The 15,354-nt window shown below is 37.1% G+C and overlaps 1 protein-coding gene across 1 annotated transcript in view; it reads left to right on the forward strand.

Moving 5' to 3' along the window:
- LOC140163729 (E3 ubiquitin-protein ligase rnf213-alpha-like) overlaps positions 1-15,354 on the forward strand; it is a 175,020-nt gene that overhangs the window by 143,158 nt on the left and 16,508 nt on the right. The window contains exons 67-75 of the mRNA XM_072187044.1: positions 555-821; positions 2,345-2,462; positions 3,170-3,409; positions 4,216-4,386; positions 4,616-4,732; positions 5,690-5,800; positions 7,189-7,242; positions 8,352-8,549; positions 10,267-10,372. Of these exons, the coding sequence (XP_072043145.1) occupies positions 555-821; positions 2,345-2,462; positions 3,170-3,409; positions 4,216-4,386; positions 4,616-4,732; positions 5,690-5,800; positions 7,189-7,242; positions 8,352-8,549; positions 10,267-10,372 (1,382 nt within the window). The remainder of the gene's footprint in view (positions 1-554; positions 822-2,344; positions 2,463-3,169; positions 3,410-4,215; positions 4,387-4,615; positions 4,733-5,689; positions 5,801-7,188; positions 7,243-8,351; positions 8,550-10,266; positions 10,373-15,354) is intronic.

Genomic DNA, 15,354 nt, shown 5'->3' on the forward strand with positions numbered 1-15,354 from the left:
ATCCCTTTAGTTGAATTTAGTGCTGGTCTTTATTGCAACTAAATAGTTCTTTCCAAACTAAAAAGAAACAAACCAGCTCATATGTCAAATCCCAACCTTTTATTGCCTGCAACTGCAGTGGCGTAGCTAGGGGTTGTGGTGACTGGGAGCAAGTATACAAAATGGCACCCCAATTCCTGCACAAATACTACTAATTTGGATATAATTAAGTTGAATTTCGGTCTTAAAACGTTCTTTCAAATGACTACTTATGTTGAAGTCGTGTAAATGGACACAAATTTGACTTCCACCACGTGGAGGGGGCGCAGAATCAGTCTAAGAAATACTAAATTGTTTGATTTAGCACCCCTAAGACAGCGCCCAGGGCATGTGCCCTCCCTTGCCTCTAGCTACACCATTGTGCAACTTAAATTTAAATCAGTCCAACCTTTAATTTCCATACTGATATGAACACTCTGTTGTTAATAAATGTTATGTAAATGAATTTTGTCCATGAAATTACCTTAACTTTGAAATTGCAAAAAGTTTATGATTTTTATGTTCAACAATTTCAGAGAAGCTATATGGAAGTACAACTCCTTCCGCCAACGCTGCAATGCATTTTTCATGGATGTAGTATCACAGTTATGTTTTGCTGATGGAACTCCACCAAACTGTGAAGTAGTAGAAAGACTCATGACGTACGTGACTAGAGAGACAGAGATGAAGGATAAGCAACAAAGGAAGGTGCAGACAAAGAGACTGACAGCATTCCAAGGAGATGGTATTGATCCAAGTCCTGTCATCAGATCTGTCTTACTACAACTGCTACTTCAGTCAAAGTAAGTTTTAAATACAGACTACTACAGACCATGTATCAACAGTCAAAGTCCCCGTGCATTGTATGCTGTGAATTCTCGCTTATTCATGATGATGGCCGATTGTTCGATCGTGCCGTGTCTAACAATTGTGATTAAGGCGATAGACCGTAAAAATACGTGGTAAGTGCTTAGCAGGTTTGCCTGTTGCATTTCATGGAACAATTGGCCCTCATTATCGGGTGATGCTGAAACTTTGACTGCTCGTGCACGGTGTGTAATTTTTTTCGTCCATGGTTTTAAAGTACATTCTTTTTTTGAAAGCATATCATGTTTTAACATATTTAACATCTGACCTACTCTCTACCAGCCGCCATGTGGTAGCCTTCTGTCAGCTTCTGACATTACCTGCCTATCTGAATGCACTTCAACTAGATCAATTACCTCTGTCCATAACCAGACTTTCTTGTGCATTGCTCTGCACATCTAGAACAACCTACCTGTTGTAATCAGAGATTGAGACTCACCTTCTAAGTCAAAAAGTGTCTGAAAACACCATTTTTTATATCCAAATGATGGTTTGTAACATTTTTTTTGCTTGTACTTGATTTCTGGCCATTTTTTCTTATGCACTTTGATATCGATGTAGCAGGCTATAAAAATGCACTTTTGTATGTTTATATCTTGTATGTAGGGGTGTGTGCATGCATATTAAAATTAAGGTAATGCTAAATGATAAGTCAATTTTTGAAAGGTTTTAGGGTATTTAAAATACACATCAGCAGTATCAAATGTAAAGTTTTTGTTCGCATTCCATACTATATTTCATCAGAGTGGTACTTTTTTATGAGCTGACATATCACTTATAGAGATAATCTAGCACTCCAGTGTTCACTCAGTAGTCATGGCTTAGTAGTCAAAGCATCGGTATGGAGATCTGAAGGTTGCCGGTTCAAATCCAGCTGAGTGCACATGTGGGTTTTTGTTTAATGTTTATGTGCACCTGCCACTCTGGAGAAAGATGGTTTGTTCATCCTAATCACCCATGGTATTATGTAATGTCTTTATCTAACCAATGCGACTTCTGTTATTTTTGTGGTAGCTTTGGTGATACCAATCACTATACAGTAAAACCTCGTCTACAAGCATAGTGTGTTTTTGATGAAAGCTAAATTAAAGCGAGGCAACCATAAATATGCCAATACAATAGATTGGTCTTACAATAGTACTTGTTTGTATATGTTTGTATTGGTGATTAATTTGCTCAAACGCCAAAGTATTATCATTTTGTCGATAGATGGCGTCTGGATTAATTTAGCTTTCATCAAAAGCACTCTATATGCTTATAGACGAGGTTTTACGGTACATTGGTTCACCTCAAGTTCAGGAGTGATGTCAATGCTTTTTCATGGCTGCGCCGCATGCATGACGACAACCCGCCCTTGAATGTGTGTATACGCTCTGCACGATTAACATTATGTGCGCGAATAATCTGCACCACACAATTATTAATTATTGTTATTCAATAATTATGATTTTCTACTCAGTGTGACAGAAGTACAGAAGTATATCAGTCAGTATTTGGAGCAAGCACAGCAAGTATTAGCTCACCACAAGACACAAGATATCATTGAAGTGTGCATGCTCTTTATACAATGTCTAGAGGTATGTAGTAAATGTTAGCAAGCACAGCAAGTACTAGCCCAACACAAAACACAAGATATCATTGAAGTCTGCATGCTCTTTATACAGTGTCTAGAGGTATGTTGTAAACGTTATGTTTGTTTGTTTGTTGTTAACTCAAGGTAAACATCCCGAAAACACACGGTGGGAGACATATCAGTCGCAATCTGTATGTAATATATCTAGAAGGCGAGACAGAGGGTGTATACATGGTCTAATCCAGTTGAAATCCATCGCCCCCTATGGAAGACATGACCTTAAATCTTCCACACATCTAGTGTGAATTTCAAAAGGGGTTACCTGAATTGATGACTCCATTTGAAATGTACATCACACAGTGGGAGATTAAGGCCATGTCTTCTGTAGGGGTGTACGTGTATGTATTTCAACTGGAATAGCCAAATGTGGATTAGATATAAACCTTTCTTGCAGTGATATCCATGTGTCCTGATTAATTGACATTGCTTATTCCTCCTCAGTTTTGTCTACTTTCGTAAACCTGCACCTTCCCTCTATGGAAGATTCAAGTTGCATCTTTCTCAGAGAGAATATGAAACTCAGATGGAGCTGCATAGTGTGGTCATTCAATTTAATATTCATACCCCCTGTGGATGATATTACTAAAATCTTCTACAGAGGTAGTGTAAATTTTAAGTGGAATGGCGCAATTTTGATTTGTCTTTATACAGGACTCTTTTCACAGACGAGCTGCTAAACACAATAACCCTACACATGGTCTGGTTGACATGGCAACTGAAAAACTACAAGAAGCCAGACAATGGATAGAAAGCAAGGCACCACATGAGGACATCACAGTAGATTATCTCATAGCTATTGCTAGTGCCAGGTTTGGTCTAGTAACAGCTGCAACGTTCTTGTATGACGCATATTGTCAGAATGATGGAGAACTGTCTGCCAACATGAAACAAGTAAGTGATTTTTCAGAGTTTTAAAAATGTTGAGCTGCAATTTAGTCACAGACACACAAAGACTCACGACATCTTGGAAACAGCTTAATGCCTGAAATGGAATTAGGCAGGGCACATCAGTAGAAGACCAGATAACAGATGGACAACAGCAATTACTGTATGGAGACCTATGCAAGATATGGAGAGATGCGGAGACATGCTTAGGCTTTCGTCCAGCAGTGGGCCGACAATGGCTGATGACGATGATGATGATGATGATGTTCTCAGTTAAACTGTGATAACTTTAAGAATGTCTGAAAAGCACAGGATATAGAGAGCACAAGAGACTGAGATAAAAAGTTTATGATTATCATAAATAGGAAATGAGAAAACTCATCCCAGGTACAATCTTCCCCAAATACAAACTCACCCCATATGTGCAATTTTGCAAAGAAGGGCGAGGTGTGCAGAATCACTGGAAAACGCTTTTCAGTGCAGAATAAAGCCTTATTTTGTCTTAACATCATCCAAGCAATTCATCTTCCATTTAAAAGTATCTTCCAACGATTACGCACTCCCCATCACCAGATACACACTGGCCCTAATTATAAGCTAGCCTCAAAGTATAAGATTGTCTGTAATATGTTGGGGATGCAGATTCATTCACATTCCAAATAAGTTTAAGCAAAGTGGACAAGTCAAACATTTCAACTTTGCAAGCTCATACAGCAAAATCTGCCTTTTCAACTTAGCGGGCTCATACAGCAAAGTCTTCTATTTCAGGACTAGGTTGTATAATTTTCACTCAACTATCTTGCCGTTTTTAGGTGAATGGTCTACTAGATGCAGCACAGGAGTTATGTGTACTAGAATCCAACAAAGAAGTCCATCTGTTCCTTATCCGCCATCTTTGTCATTGCTATGGAACCAATACCATGGAGACGTTGTCACAACAGAGAACTCTGCAGTGGGTCACACCTGAAGAACTGATTCCACAGGTAGGAATTATGATCAAAGGATTTTTGATTCAAACTTTCAGTGATTTGTGTAAATTTTACAACCAGGCAAAGAAAACATCGCATATCATTATTGTTTACATAAAATGTTCTAAAGATCATTGTTCACAATACAATCTGCCAATAACACACTCAAATGGGCTAGTGTGGACCTTAATCAAGACATTGCCAATTGTAATTGACTAATTTTGATTTCTGCTGATTTCCACAGAATGAGGAATCTCCTGATAGATTTGTGGTTTGTGGTGGTTCTTACTGCAGCATTCGTGAAGCTATGGCACAGGCAGCCATTACTGGACAGTATACAGCATTGGATAAGGCTCTCAAGGTAGATAGATGATGGTTTCATCCTGTTCTTTCATGGAGAACAGGAAGTTGCTCTTGAGTCCCTTTGTTCATGTATCATTTTTGACAAACTTAAAAATGTATGTGGAAGCTAATGCTACCATTATCCTTTGCTTGATTTTTGTGATTCAGTATAGCAAGAACTCTATACCATTTTTCTCCCTGATGTGGCAGTGACGTCAGCACGTTGAAGCAGCTGTTTTGCTTGTGTCTTTAAGCGAGTGCCTGTATACACCAGCACTTTGAGCGAATGCTAGTGATTTGCCCAGTGAAGAGATCACACCACTAAATCAGGTCCAACCCTATCTGACTGAAGAAATAACAACCAGTGTTTTTATTTGCTGACCATACCAGGTGCATTTAATGGAAAAAAAGTTTGAAATGAAGGCTGATGTGCCCATTTTTTGGTGATAGTTGTGCTCTGTGGATGTTTTTCTTATCATCCAAGCATAAAATAATAAAAAATATAATTACAATTCTGACATTTTAGGAAGGTTTTTTAGTTCCATGCACCAAATGACGTCACAGCATAGAGGCGCTGAGATGTAGGCTTTGGTATGGTTTACATCATGTTCAACGCACCACTGTAAAAAATCGAGCCACTCAACTACCAAAATAATGGTGGTTTTAGGTTAGAATATATCACAATCTTTTAGAAGAAAATTGTTTTGAAAGCCCGAGCACGTTATAACCATGAAAAAATGACGATTTCTTAGGTACCTCTTAACACATAAAAGAATAGGAACTTGATTAGTGGTGTGATCCTTGAAATGCACACTGACATCACTGCGCACATCAGGGTGAAAAATAGTATAGTCTGTTTACCTTTATGCATAATTCTTAGGTGTAAATTTCTCCTCTATTAGGGTTAAGTTTCAGGTTATGGTATACATATGTTGTATTTCATTGTTATACATTCCTTTCTGCTTGGTTTGACCAGGGGTGCAGTCAGCAGCCAGCTAAACAGAGAGAAGTTGTCTTCATGTTATCACTATATAGAGAGGTCACCATCATGTATGGTACTCAACAGGATCAACCAATAACTCAACAAGTAAGAAAGAAATATATGTAAATATAAACTAGAGGGAAGCAAGAAAATTGTGTTGAAGCGGAATCTGAACTGGGAAGTTCAGTGCTATCTATCTAGTCCTATGAGAGATGGTGATCTTATTTACCAATATCTTTGCTAAAAATGATTTTTTTTTCTCCCAATTAGCCCTTTGAAACATGAAAGCTTCATAATAAAAATGAAAATGGACTACCCCTTCTTCCCTAATGAGACTTTGAAAGATAATCCAACATAAACATACCATTTTGTACATTGTGTACCCAATTTGGCAGGTTGGTCCATTTTGTGGTGACAGTATTGTAATCCAAGATAACAATAATTGCATCTATTGAAACAAAAATTTCATCTGTTGTAACAAGAATTTCATCTAATTGTATTTTATATTGATTTTAGTTTCTGGGCAGAGGTAGACCTCTTATGTCGTCACTCCGATGAGCACATCATTACTGCGCACTTCACAGCTCTCAAATGCACAGTAACCAGTAGCGTAGCCAGCGGGGTGGCTGGGGGGGCAGACTGCCCCCTCGGACACCTAAAATGGGGACGAAGAAGCGGGAAAAATAGGGACGAGAAGAAGGGGAGAAAAGAGAGAAAGAAGGGGAAGGAGAGGGAGAAAGAGACGAGAAAGGGGGAGGAGAGGGAAAAAGAGAAGGAAATGGGAAGGAGAGGGGAAAGTGAAGGGAAAGGGGAGGGAAAAGAAAAGTGAAAGGGAGGAGAGGGAGAATAAAAATAGGGACGATACTGACGTTTGCCACCCCGGACTGACAATGCTGGCTACGCGCCTGACAGTAACGATGTGCACATCAGCATGACGTCAAATGACAGCATCTCATGTCTACCCACATAGGCTAATGGGATTTACTGAAAATGTTAATTAAACGATAGAATTTGCCACCCAATTACAAAATTTGTTATGGTTTCTCAACATCACACCTTCTCCACCCTGTCAATTGAAATCCGTCAATAAAATCTGGGACTTAGCCATGGGCTACAGTGGCGTAACTAGGGGAGCAATATGACCTGGGCGCTTATTCCATTTGAAATCCATGGATTGCACCCCCTATGGAAGACATGACCTTAATCTTCCGCACAGGGAGTGTGAATTTCAAATGGGGTTACCTGAATGGGTGACTCCATTTATCTAAACCCTCTTTGTAGGAGATTGAGGTCATGTCTTCCAGCATGTCCAGGGGGCTTATGGATTTCATATGTAGAGAAACCAAAAACCAAAAGCACTATCATGAAAACTTGAAAGTCCCAATGTATATAAAGTAAAATTTGTTTGTGTACAACATTTTTTTTAAAAATATATCAAGACGCTAAATGATTTTAAAGTATTTACCGTAATTTTTTCCTCTTTTTACCCATAGGTTAGAGATGACATAAAGAGCTACATTGAGAAATGCACTGTTGTGAAGCAAAAGGTACACATTGGTATTTAAAAACACTTCTTTCGTGGTAAAGATTAGGATAATAATTGTAACATTACAGAAATTCTAAAACTTACTTGACTGCTACAGTATTGGATGTTCTTTTTGTAATACTTTTTGGTGTACCCCCCTTGTTCAAGTTTACCAGTGCTTCAGTTCAAATTGTCTGTTTGAAGCCAATCAATAAAAGTAGTGAGCTTCTACACTAGAGCCCCTTTTACATGGTGCATGCTAGAGTTGGTGGGAAAATATTTGACTTTCTCATTTAGAGAGGTCCCGGATTCAAAAAATCTGCAGGATCAAAAATAAAATACAAATCAAATCCACTCTCTGTGGGGCTCATATGAAAAAAGAAGGGACAGATGACCCATGAATAAGACCTTGTCATAGTCTGTTCCGGTCTGGGTAACACATGATTGTTGGCTACACTTGCCTGTCCTGTAAAAATGCCTGGACCCCCTTCACCAGGTCACTGGGGCTAGTCAGTCTATAATATCGAATTGATTAATTCGAATTAAACAATTCATCGAGTGGGCATGGGCAGCGCCATTAGACATGTTACAAGACTACCAAGTGACAGGTGATGGACCGTACCCACACAATTGAATAGGCACTTTTTTGATAATTTTCATCAAGGTTACTCAAAACTTACCTAGCTAATTTATTATACATCAGGGGTCTCTGCCTTTTAATATGTTATGAAAAACTTAGTTTTAAAAATATCTACAAACGGAAATAAAAATCCATCGACGGATAGTCTTGTTATGCTCTCACAAACTTAGAAAAAAATCTGAAAAATCCAAAATTTTGGTCTAAAACATGCCCAAGGTTACTGCTGTCCCATTCAAAGTACAGGAAGACCACCTACAGCGTTGAGGTCAACTTTCTAGACTAACTGTCTACTGGCAGTAATGGCTACTACCCAGTGCTAACATCAATGAATTGTTTAATTCGAATTAATCAATTCAATATTATAGACTGGTTTCATCAGCATTTAACTCTGATTTCAGCTATTAATGTCTTGATATACTTGACATAAAAAAGAGAAAATACAAGATAATTTGATATCAAGCAAATAACATAGATATATGTTCTTGCCACAGGAATTTGCAGCAAGTCTGATTGATAACCAATACATGAGTGATCCCTGTAATCAGCTGGTTGCATCACCTGGACAAAGTATCTTCCGTCAGTCATTGGCTGCTATGGTGATGCATGCTATTATCACCTTCAACTGTTGCCAGGGTAACTCAGTTGTGAGTCCATTGGTAAATCTGTTGCAGAACCCAAACCGGATGAAGGTAATTGTGTTCTCTTGTGAATGAAGGCCTGTATCAATTTGTTGTCCACATCACATACTGTCGTATCTCAATAGGCTGCCTTATATATTATCATTGTTGTATTTGATATTGTTATTTAATATTTCGGCATGCTTCTCTCATAATAATGAATGGACATGGGATATGGTGATATACCTCAAAAGCAATATATCAAGTCAATTTTAGTTACAGTGTATTTTATCATAATTTAGATGAAAATAATAATAAAAAATCACACAAAGGCATCCTTTTGAGATATGGGAGTATGTGAGGCAGACGACAAATTTACATATTGGGTTAAGTTTTATGCATGTTGTACAGTCGCTCAAAGTACTTTGAGAGGTTGATGCAAGAATGCCCTATCTGCAATAGCTGCCCTATAGACATTTAACAATTTATGCATCCTGTATTATATACATCGAAAAAAAAATGACACATGGCAGCCATTGTAGATTGGACCTTCTTTCCCTAACCCCACGCCTTCAATCAGTACCAAGATGTCATAACGTTGTGGATTGATATAAAGGTCTTGCATAGTAATATTTAACCAGCAAGGCAATGGAAAAAACACTGTTCTATGGGCGGACTGACCTTTCAAATAGGGTTGGTTGGTTGGCCCAAATTTAAAAAAAATTTAAATTTTAAAATTAAAAAAAAATCTTCAAAAAGCAAATTCTGTGTTAGTCGGAAGTACTCGGAACCATAGAACAGGGTTTTTCTTTCGTCGCCTAATATAAAAATTGTGAATATGTGACCATCCAGCACAACTGAGCCCTGAAGTCGCCAATCATTTTTGAGATATTCAACCAAAATATTCTGCTTGAAATTAGCTTTAAAATGATGTATATCATGTCTATAGTACTTGGCATAAATTTAAGTAGTGAAAAATCAATAAAACAGTCAATAAATCCTTTGTTTCCTATTGTTTATTGTTAAGTTCAATGTAGCATATCTCAATAGTGGCACTGGCGACATCCGGGCTCAGTTGTGGTGGATGGTCGCATATCATGACCTGTATGTGTCAGTACATATTCCAACCAAAAGTAATAATGAAAGCCCCAGAAATTTCCACCTATTTGGTACCAACCAGAGTATAGCTTGGGTGCAAGCTAACTTCGGTTATTTATTATCCACTAAATATTTTTAACACTCTGTTCAAAATGTATAAACAAATAAATCACCACAGCACACTATGGTCAAAAGTTTTGTGAGGTAGAATGTAGCAAACACTCTGTAAGGTTTTAGCAAGAAATAAAGTAGACTGAATGCGTTGTTCGTGTGTGCATCCCACGTGGTGTGATGACGCAATCGCCCTAAGTGATATAGGGGCCTATAGGCACAGTTTCGCTGGCCAGCGAAGCACAAGACCCGTGGCAAAGTGTCGCAGACCGAGTGCTTGGCATGCGAGGGGTCGCAGGTTCGAATCCCACCCAGAGCAAACAACTTTCTTTCTTTCTTTCTTTTCTCTCTTTATTCTTTCCTTCTTTTCCTTCCCGTCGCCAAAAAGCCCTTAGGGGGTTAGGGTTAACTGAAAACCAGAAACCTTTCCACATCAATAACTGGTATACACTTCTGGTCGTGAAATAATATATGAGACATCACAAGATGTTAATTTGACTTGGTAAATAATATACAAATAATTAAAGAAAGTTTTAACTGATTATTGTCATTTTACACTAGTATAATTGTATTTGCACAGAATTCATATCTACCAACTATGCCTGAAGATCACAGAATGGAAGCTAAGAAAGCTATTGATGATGCAGCCAAGGTAGCCAAACTAGGAGAAACATATGACTGGTATGGTAAGTAGTCTCATGTGAAATGAAATTGTATTCATCGGTATCACTAGTAAAGTAAGTATACATTGGATTCTAATTCATACCAGTTTTCAGGAAAGCTTTAAGATCAGAAAATAGGCCAACGGTCTGTGTTTGGCATATGTGACACGATCAAGGGAAATGAGTCGGATGTCGCTAATATTGATTTTGAGATATTAACAAATAAAGTGTTAAAATTCTTTTGTTTTATATTGTTTTCAGTGATTAATAAATTGATGTAACTTTGCAAAGAAAAGTTGTATCAACATGGGGTTTTCAATCTCTGAAAGCTCTAAATGTCCTCTTTAGAAACACATATGACAAAACATCAAGAAGGAGATATGACAAAACATCAAGAAGGAGAACAAAGCCATGAACAAAGATTATCATTTGAGTGGAATTGGGCGATTCCAGTTGAAATCCATACAACCCCTATGTGAGACATGATCTTAATCTTCCACACTGGTTGGCTGTTATGGTACTCTCCCTGCTTCTCAGAATGATGCTAAAATGGTTTATATATGTGGTCAGCGACTTTTCGTCATTGGGATATATTAATCTGTGGCTATTTGTTTTATGTGCTGAGACATGTTACCATAATGTATTGTTCTTAAAGCATTGTGATTAGGAGCCAGTGGCCTTTGATTTATTCTTAGGGTCGGTTCATAGTGCATATTCGAAGACGAATATTCGACGAATACTTTAATGACGTCAAAATATATACTGACAACGAATAAAATATGAGTTGAATCGGATTAAATATCGCGCAACTGATAGCGAGATACTATTGATTTATATGAAAGGCTCGAGGTCACCTGAATATCGTTCGACGAACGATGATTTCAAAAATCCCCAATGAAAATTAAAGGATCTGGAATGAGCGTTTTGAGCGTTTCGACAGTATTTTTGTGGGACATGAGAGCACATCAGACATATCGAATTACATTATGAATGAAGAATGTTTTTCTGATATCAAATAATTTTCATTTTTTGAAATTCATGATATAATACAAATTTTATGACAAATTATTAGAATGTGATATTTTTCACAAATTGATATACAGGGTGTAACAATAAAATTTGTACAGTTTTGAAAAGAGAATGACACAAGTATGCCGCATATTTTTGGGTTTGTTATTTATATGTCTATCAAGATAATTTCTTTAGCCACCAGATAAGCTTTGTTCCAATAACATCGGTGATATACAAGTGATGATATGGCCAATTATGTAACCTAGTCTTAAAACCGCTTGGGCCACTTTTGTCTAAGTGTTACAAAAGTGAATAGAGTTGAACCATGGACCAGTTGGACGGTGCTCTTATGATTGGTAGTTTTAAACAATGGGGTATTCGAATTGGTAGAAATGATTACATAATAAAATATATCCTTGAGTTTTTGAAAGTCACAACAGACAAACAACCTCATTTACTAGATATCGTGGCTGCAGCTCAACACCTTCAACCAAAATTCACGTTGGAAGAGCTTATTTTTATGGTTGTGACATTCGGTAGCACATGGAGTCAAGCCGGGAGAGTCAAGCAGAAACCATTAGATAGTTTATAGCTCATTTTCCAAACTCACGTCTTCCATCAAGGCATACAATTACATATTTGTATGAGAAGTATGTAGAATTTGTTAACAGAAATGCTTGCAATAGTGATCGCCCCAGAACAGCTAGAAGCCCAGCTGAACTAAATTTCAAAATTTTATTGTTTTGTACTTTAGATGCAAAAACTGTTCTCAGTTTTACCAATGATATCTCAGAGATATGAGAAATTACTTTATTTATAAGATAATTTGAAAGAAATTTCATGACTTTATTTATAGATTTTAAAGAAATATCATTATTATTATTAAGTTCATGTTAATTATATAAAGAAACACCACTTATAATTCTTTTGTGTCAGTTCTTTGATGTTTAATGCACGATAAGCATATCTACGCGGTTCAAACTTGATATACGCAAACATGGCAAAAGTGGCCCAACACGTTTTCTGGACGATTTGATTAATCGGACATAACTTTTGAACCCAAGCTAGTAAAGAAACCAACTAAACGTCTTCTTTTAGCCAAGATATTACTGATTCTATTGCATATATCATTTATGCCGTAACACTTTTAGTTTTTTCCTGAGAAGTCAAAATGCAATTGTATAAAGTTTATTGTTACACCCTGTATAACAGTCCTCGAAGTAAATATTATAAATCTAATGATATTTTCTTAAAGTGTATGTAGCTGGGAGGAAAAGCCGGCGATCAATTGAAAATTTTGCCCATTCATATTGAAGATATGGATTTTTTTTCCCAAAAAGACCTAATTTTTTTGTGTGTTTTGGGAAAAAAATCCATATCTTCAATACGAAAGGTCAAAATTTTCAATTGATCGTCGGCTTTTCATCCCACCTACATACACTATAAGTATAAATCATCAGATTTATTAAGTTTCATTTGAGTACTGTTAAATATCAAAAATATCAATTTTTAATCATTTGCCATAAAATGTGTATTTCATTGCAAATTTCAAAAAATCAAAATTATTTGATATCAGAAGGACATTCTTCGTATTCAGAATCCTATTCGATATGTGCTCCAATGTCCCACAATAAATAGACCTACTGTCCAAACGTTCATACCCCATCCCTTAACCTGCCCAGTTGTCACATACGCCTGGATAGTTCCAACATGGCTGATAACGAACTGAAAGAAAATGCTTTGGGCGCACACCACTAAATAATCTTCCCATTGAAATACGTGTAAAAACACCGGGTTTCTTTGCTCATTTTGAGGCCTTTTGGGCTCGTTTAAAAATTTTTTATGATGACCAGTCGATTGTAAATCGATGAAAGTTTAACATATGTTTCAATGTATAGGGTCCTTCCACCTCGTTTTCCGCTTCTGAGGCCTTGAACAGCGCCCTCACTGTTTTTGACATGCTCTCAAGACTGCAAACCCGATTCTGCCATTTTTTAATTCATGGACCTATTTTCTCAATAATTATAAAATGCTACTTTTTGGTAACTCAAATTTATGTATAGGCTTTCCACTTTTATTTAAGCTATAATTCGCCACTCTTTTTGATTGTCTCAAGACATCAGGAAAACACAACACCAAAGCATTGATTAGACTCCGCATTGCCCTCACGATCATGAGGACCATTTATTAAGCTATTTATGACCATTCAACAATTTATATTCATATACATAAATATAATTGAGATACATAATGATAGATTTCATAGCACTTTCATAGCAATTAAGACCTGACATAATATAAATAGAAATAACCATACTGAATAGTTATCTTCCAATAAATATTATTAATAACACAATACAAGAATTATTGGAAAAATGTGTACAACAAGCCAACCATACAGGCTGGACATGCAAGAATTGACTTCTGTATCACATTTAACCAAATTTCATCTTAAGCAAATACAGATACCTCTTTGGATCAAACAGAGGATTGAATTGGAAATCAATATTTATAACATAATTATTAAATAAACAGAAATCTCCAAAAGAAGAAACAATGCCAACTCTATCAATGAATTAAACCTTTAAATCCCTATATAAGCTGGTAATTATTGAAAAGTGAGCCAAAATTTACTATAAAATAATATTAATAAATGAAATAATCCACTGACAAAAACAATCAAGCCAAAAAGATACTTCAAATAAGCATAAATTACTCTACATAAAGCGTAGTAGAAAGTGGAGACAATCTACTGACGAGATTCCTCAGGATTTGAAGAAACTCCAGACAACGCAGCGTAGTAGAAAGTGGAGACAATCTACTGACGAGATTCCTCAGGGTTTGAAGAAACTCCAGACAAAGCAGCATAGTAGAAAGTGGAGACAATCTACTGACGAGATTCTTCAGGATTTGAAGAAACTCCATACAAAGCATTTATTAAGCCAGCACAAAGCGTAGTAGAAAGTGGAGACAATCTACAGACGAGATTCTTCAGGATTTGAAGAACTCCATACAAAGCATTCATTAAGCCAGCACAAAGCATAGTAGAAAGTGGAGACAATCTACAGACGAGATTCTTCAGGATTTGAAGAACTCCATACAAAGCATTCATTAAGCCAGCACAAAGCGTAGTAGAAAGTGGAGACAATCTACAGGCGAGATTCTTCAGGATTTGAAGAACTCCATACAAAGCATTCATTAAGCCAGCACAAAGCGTAGTAGAAAGTGGAGACAATCTACAGACGAGATTCTTCAGGATTTGAAGAACTCCATACAAACCATTCATTAAGCCAGCACAAAGCGTAGTAGAAATGAAGAGACTCTACACGAGAGCTACTCCAGTACCCGAAGCGCCCTCTTCAGGATTTGAAGAACTCCATACAAACCATTCATTAAGCCAGCACAAAGCGTAGTAGAAAGTGGAGACAATCTACAGACGAGATTCTTCAGGATTTGAAGAACTCCATACAAAGCATTCATTAAGCCAGCACAAAGCGTAGTAGAAAGTGGAGACAATCTACAGACGAGATTCTTCAGGATTTGAAGAACTCCATACAAAGCATTCATTAAGCCAGCACAAAGCGTAGTAGAAAGTGGAGACAATCTACAGACGAGATTCCTCAGGATTTGAAGAAACTCCAGACAAAGCAGCGTAGTAGAAAGTGGAGACAATCTACTGACGAGATTCCTCAGGATTTGAAGAAACTCCAGACAAAGCAGCATAGTAGAAAGTGGAGACAATCTACTGACGAGATTCCTCAGGATTTGAAGAAACTCCAAACAACGCAGCGTAGTAGAAAGTAGAGACAATCTACTGACGAGATTCCTCAGGATTTGAAGAAACTCCAGACAAAGCAGCATAGTAGAAAGTGGAGACAATCTACTGACGAGATTCCTCAGGATTTGAAGAAACTCCAGACAACGCAGCGTAGTAGAAAGTGGAGACAATCTACTGACGAGATTCTTCAGGATTTGAAGAAACTCCAGACAAAGCG

Source organism: Amphiura filiformis, chromosome 11 (assembly GCF_039555335.1).
Source record: "Amphiura filiformis chromosome 11, Afil_fr2py, whole genome shotgun sequence".
In the NCBI taxonomy this organism is placed as follows: Eukaryota; Metazoa; Echinodermata; class Ophiuroidea; order Amphilepidida; family Amphiuridae; genus Amphiura; species Amphiura filiformis.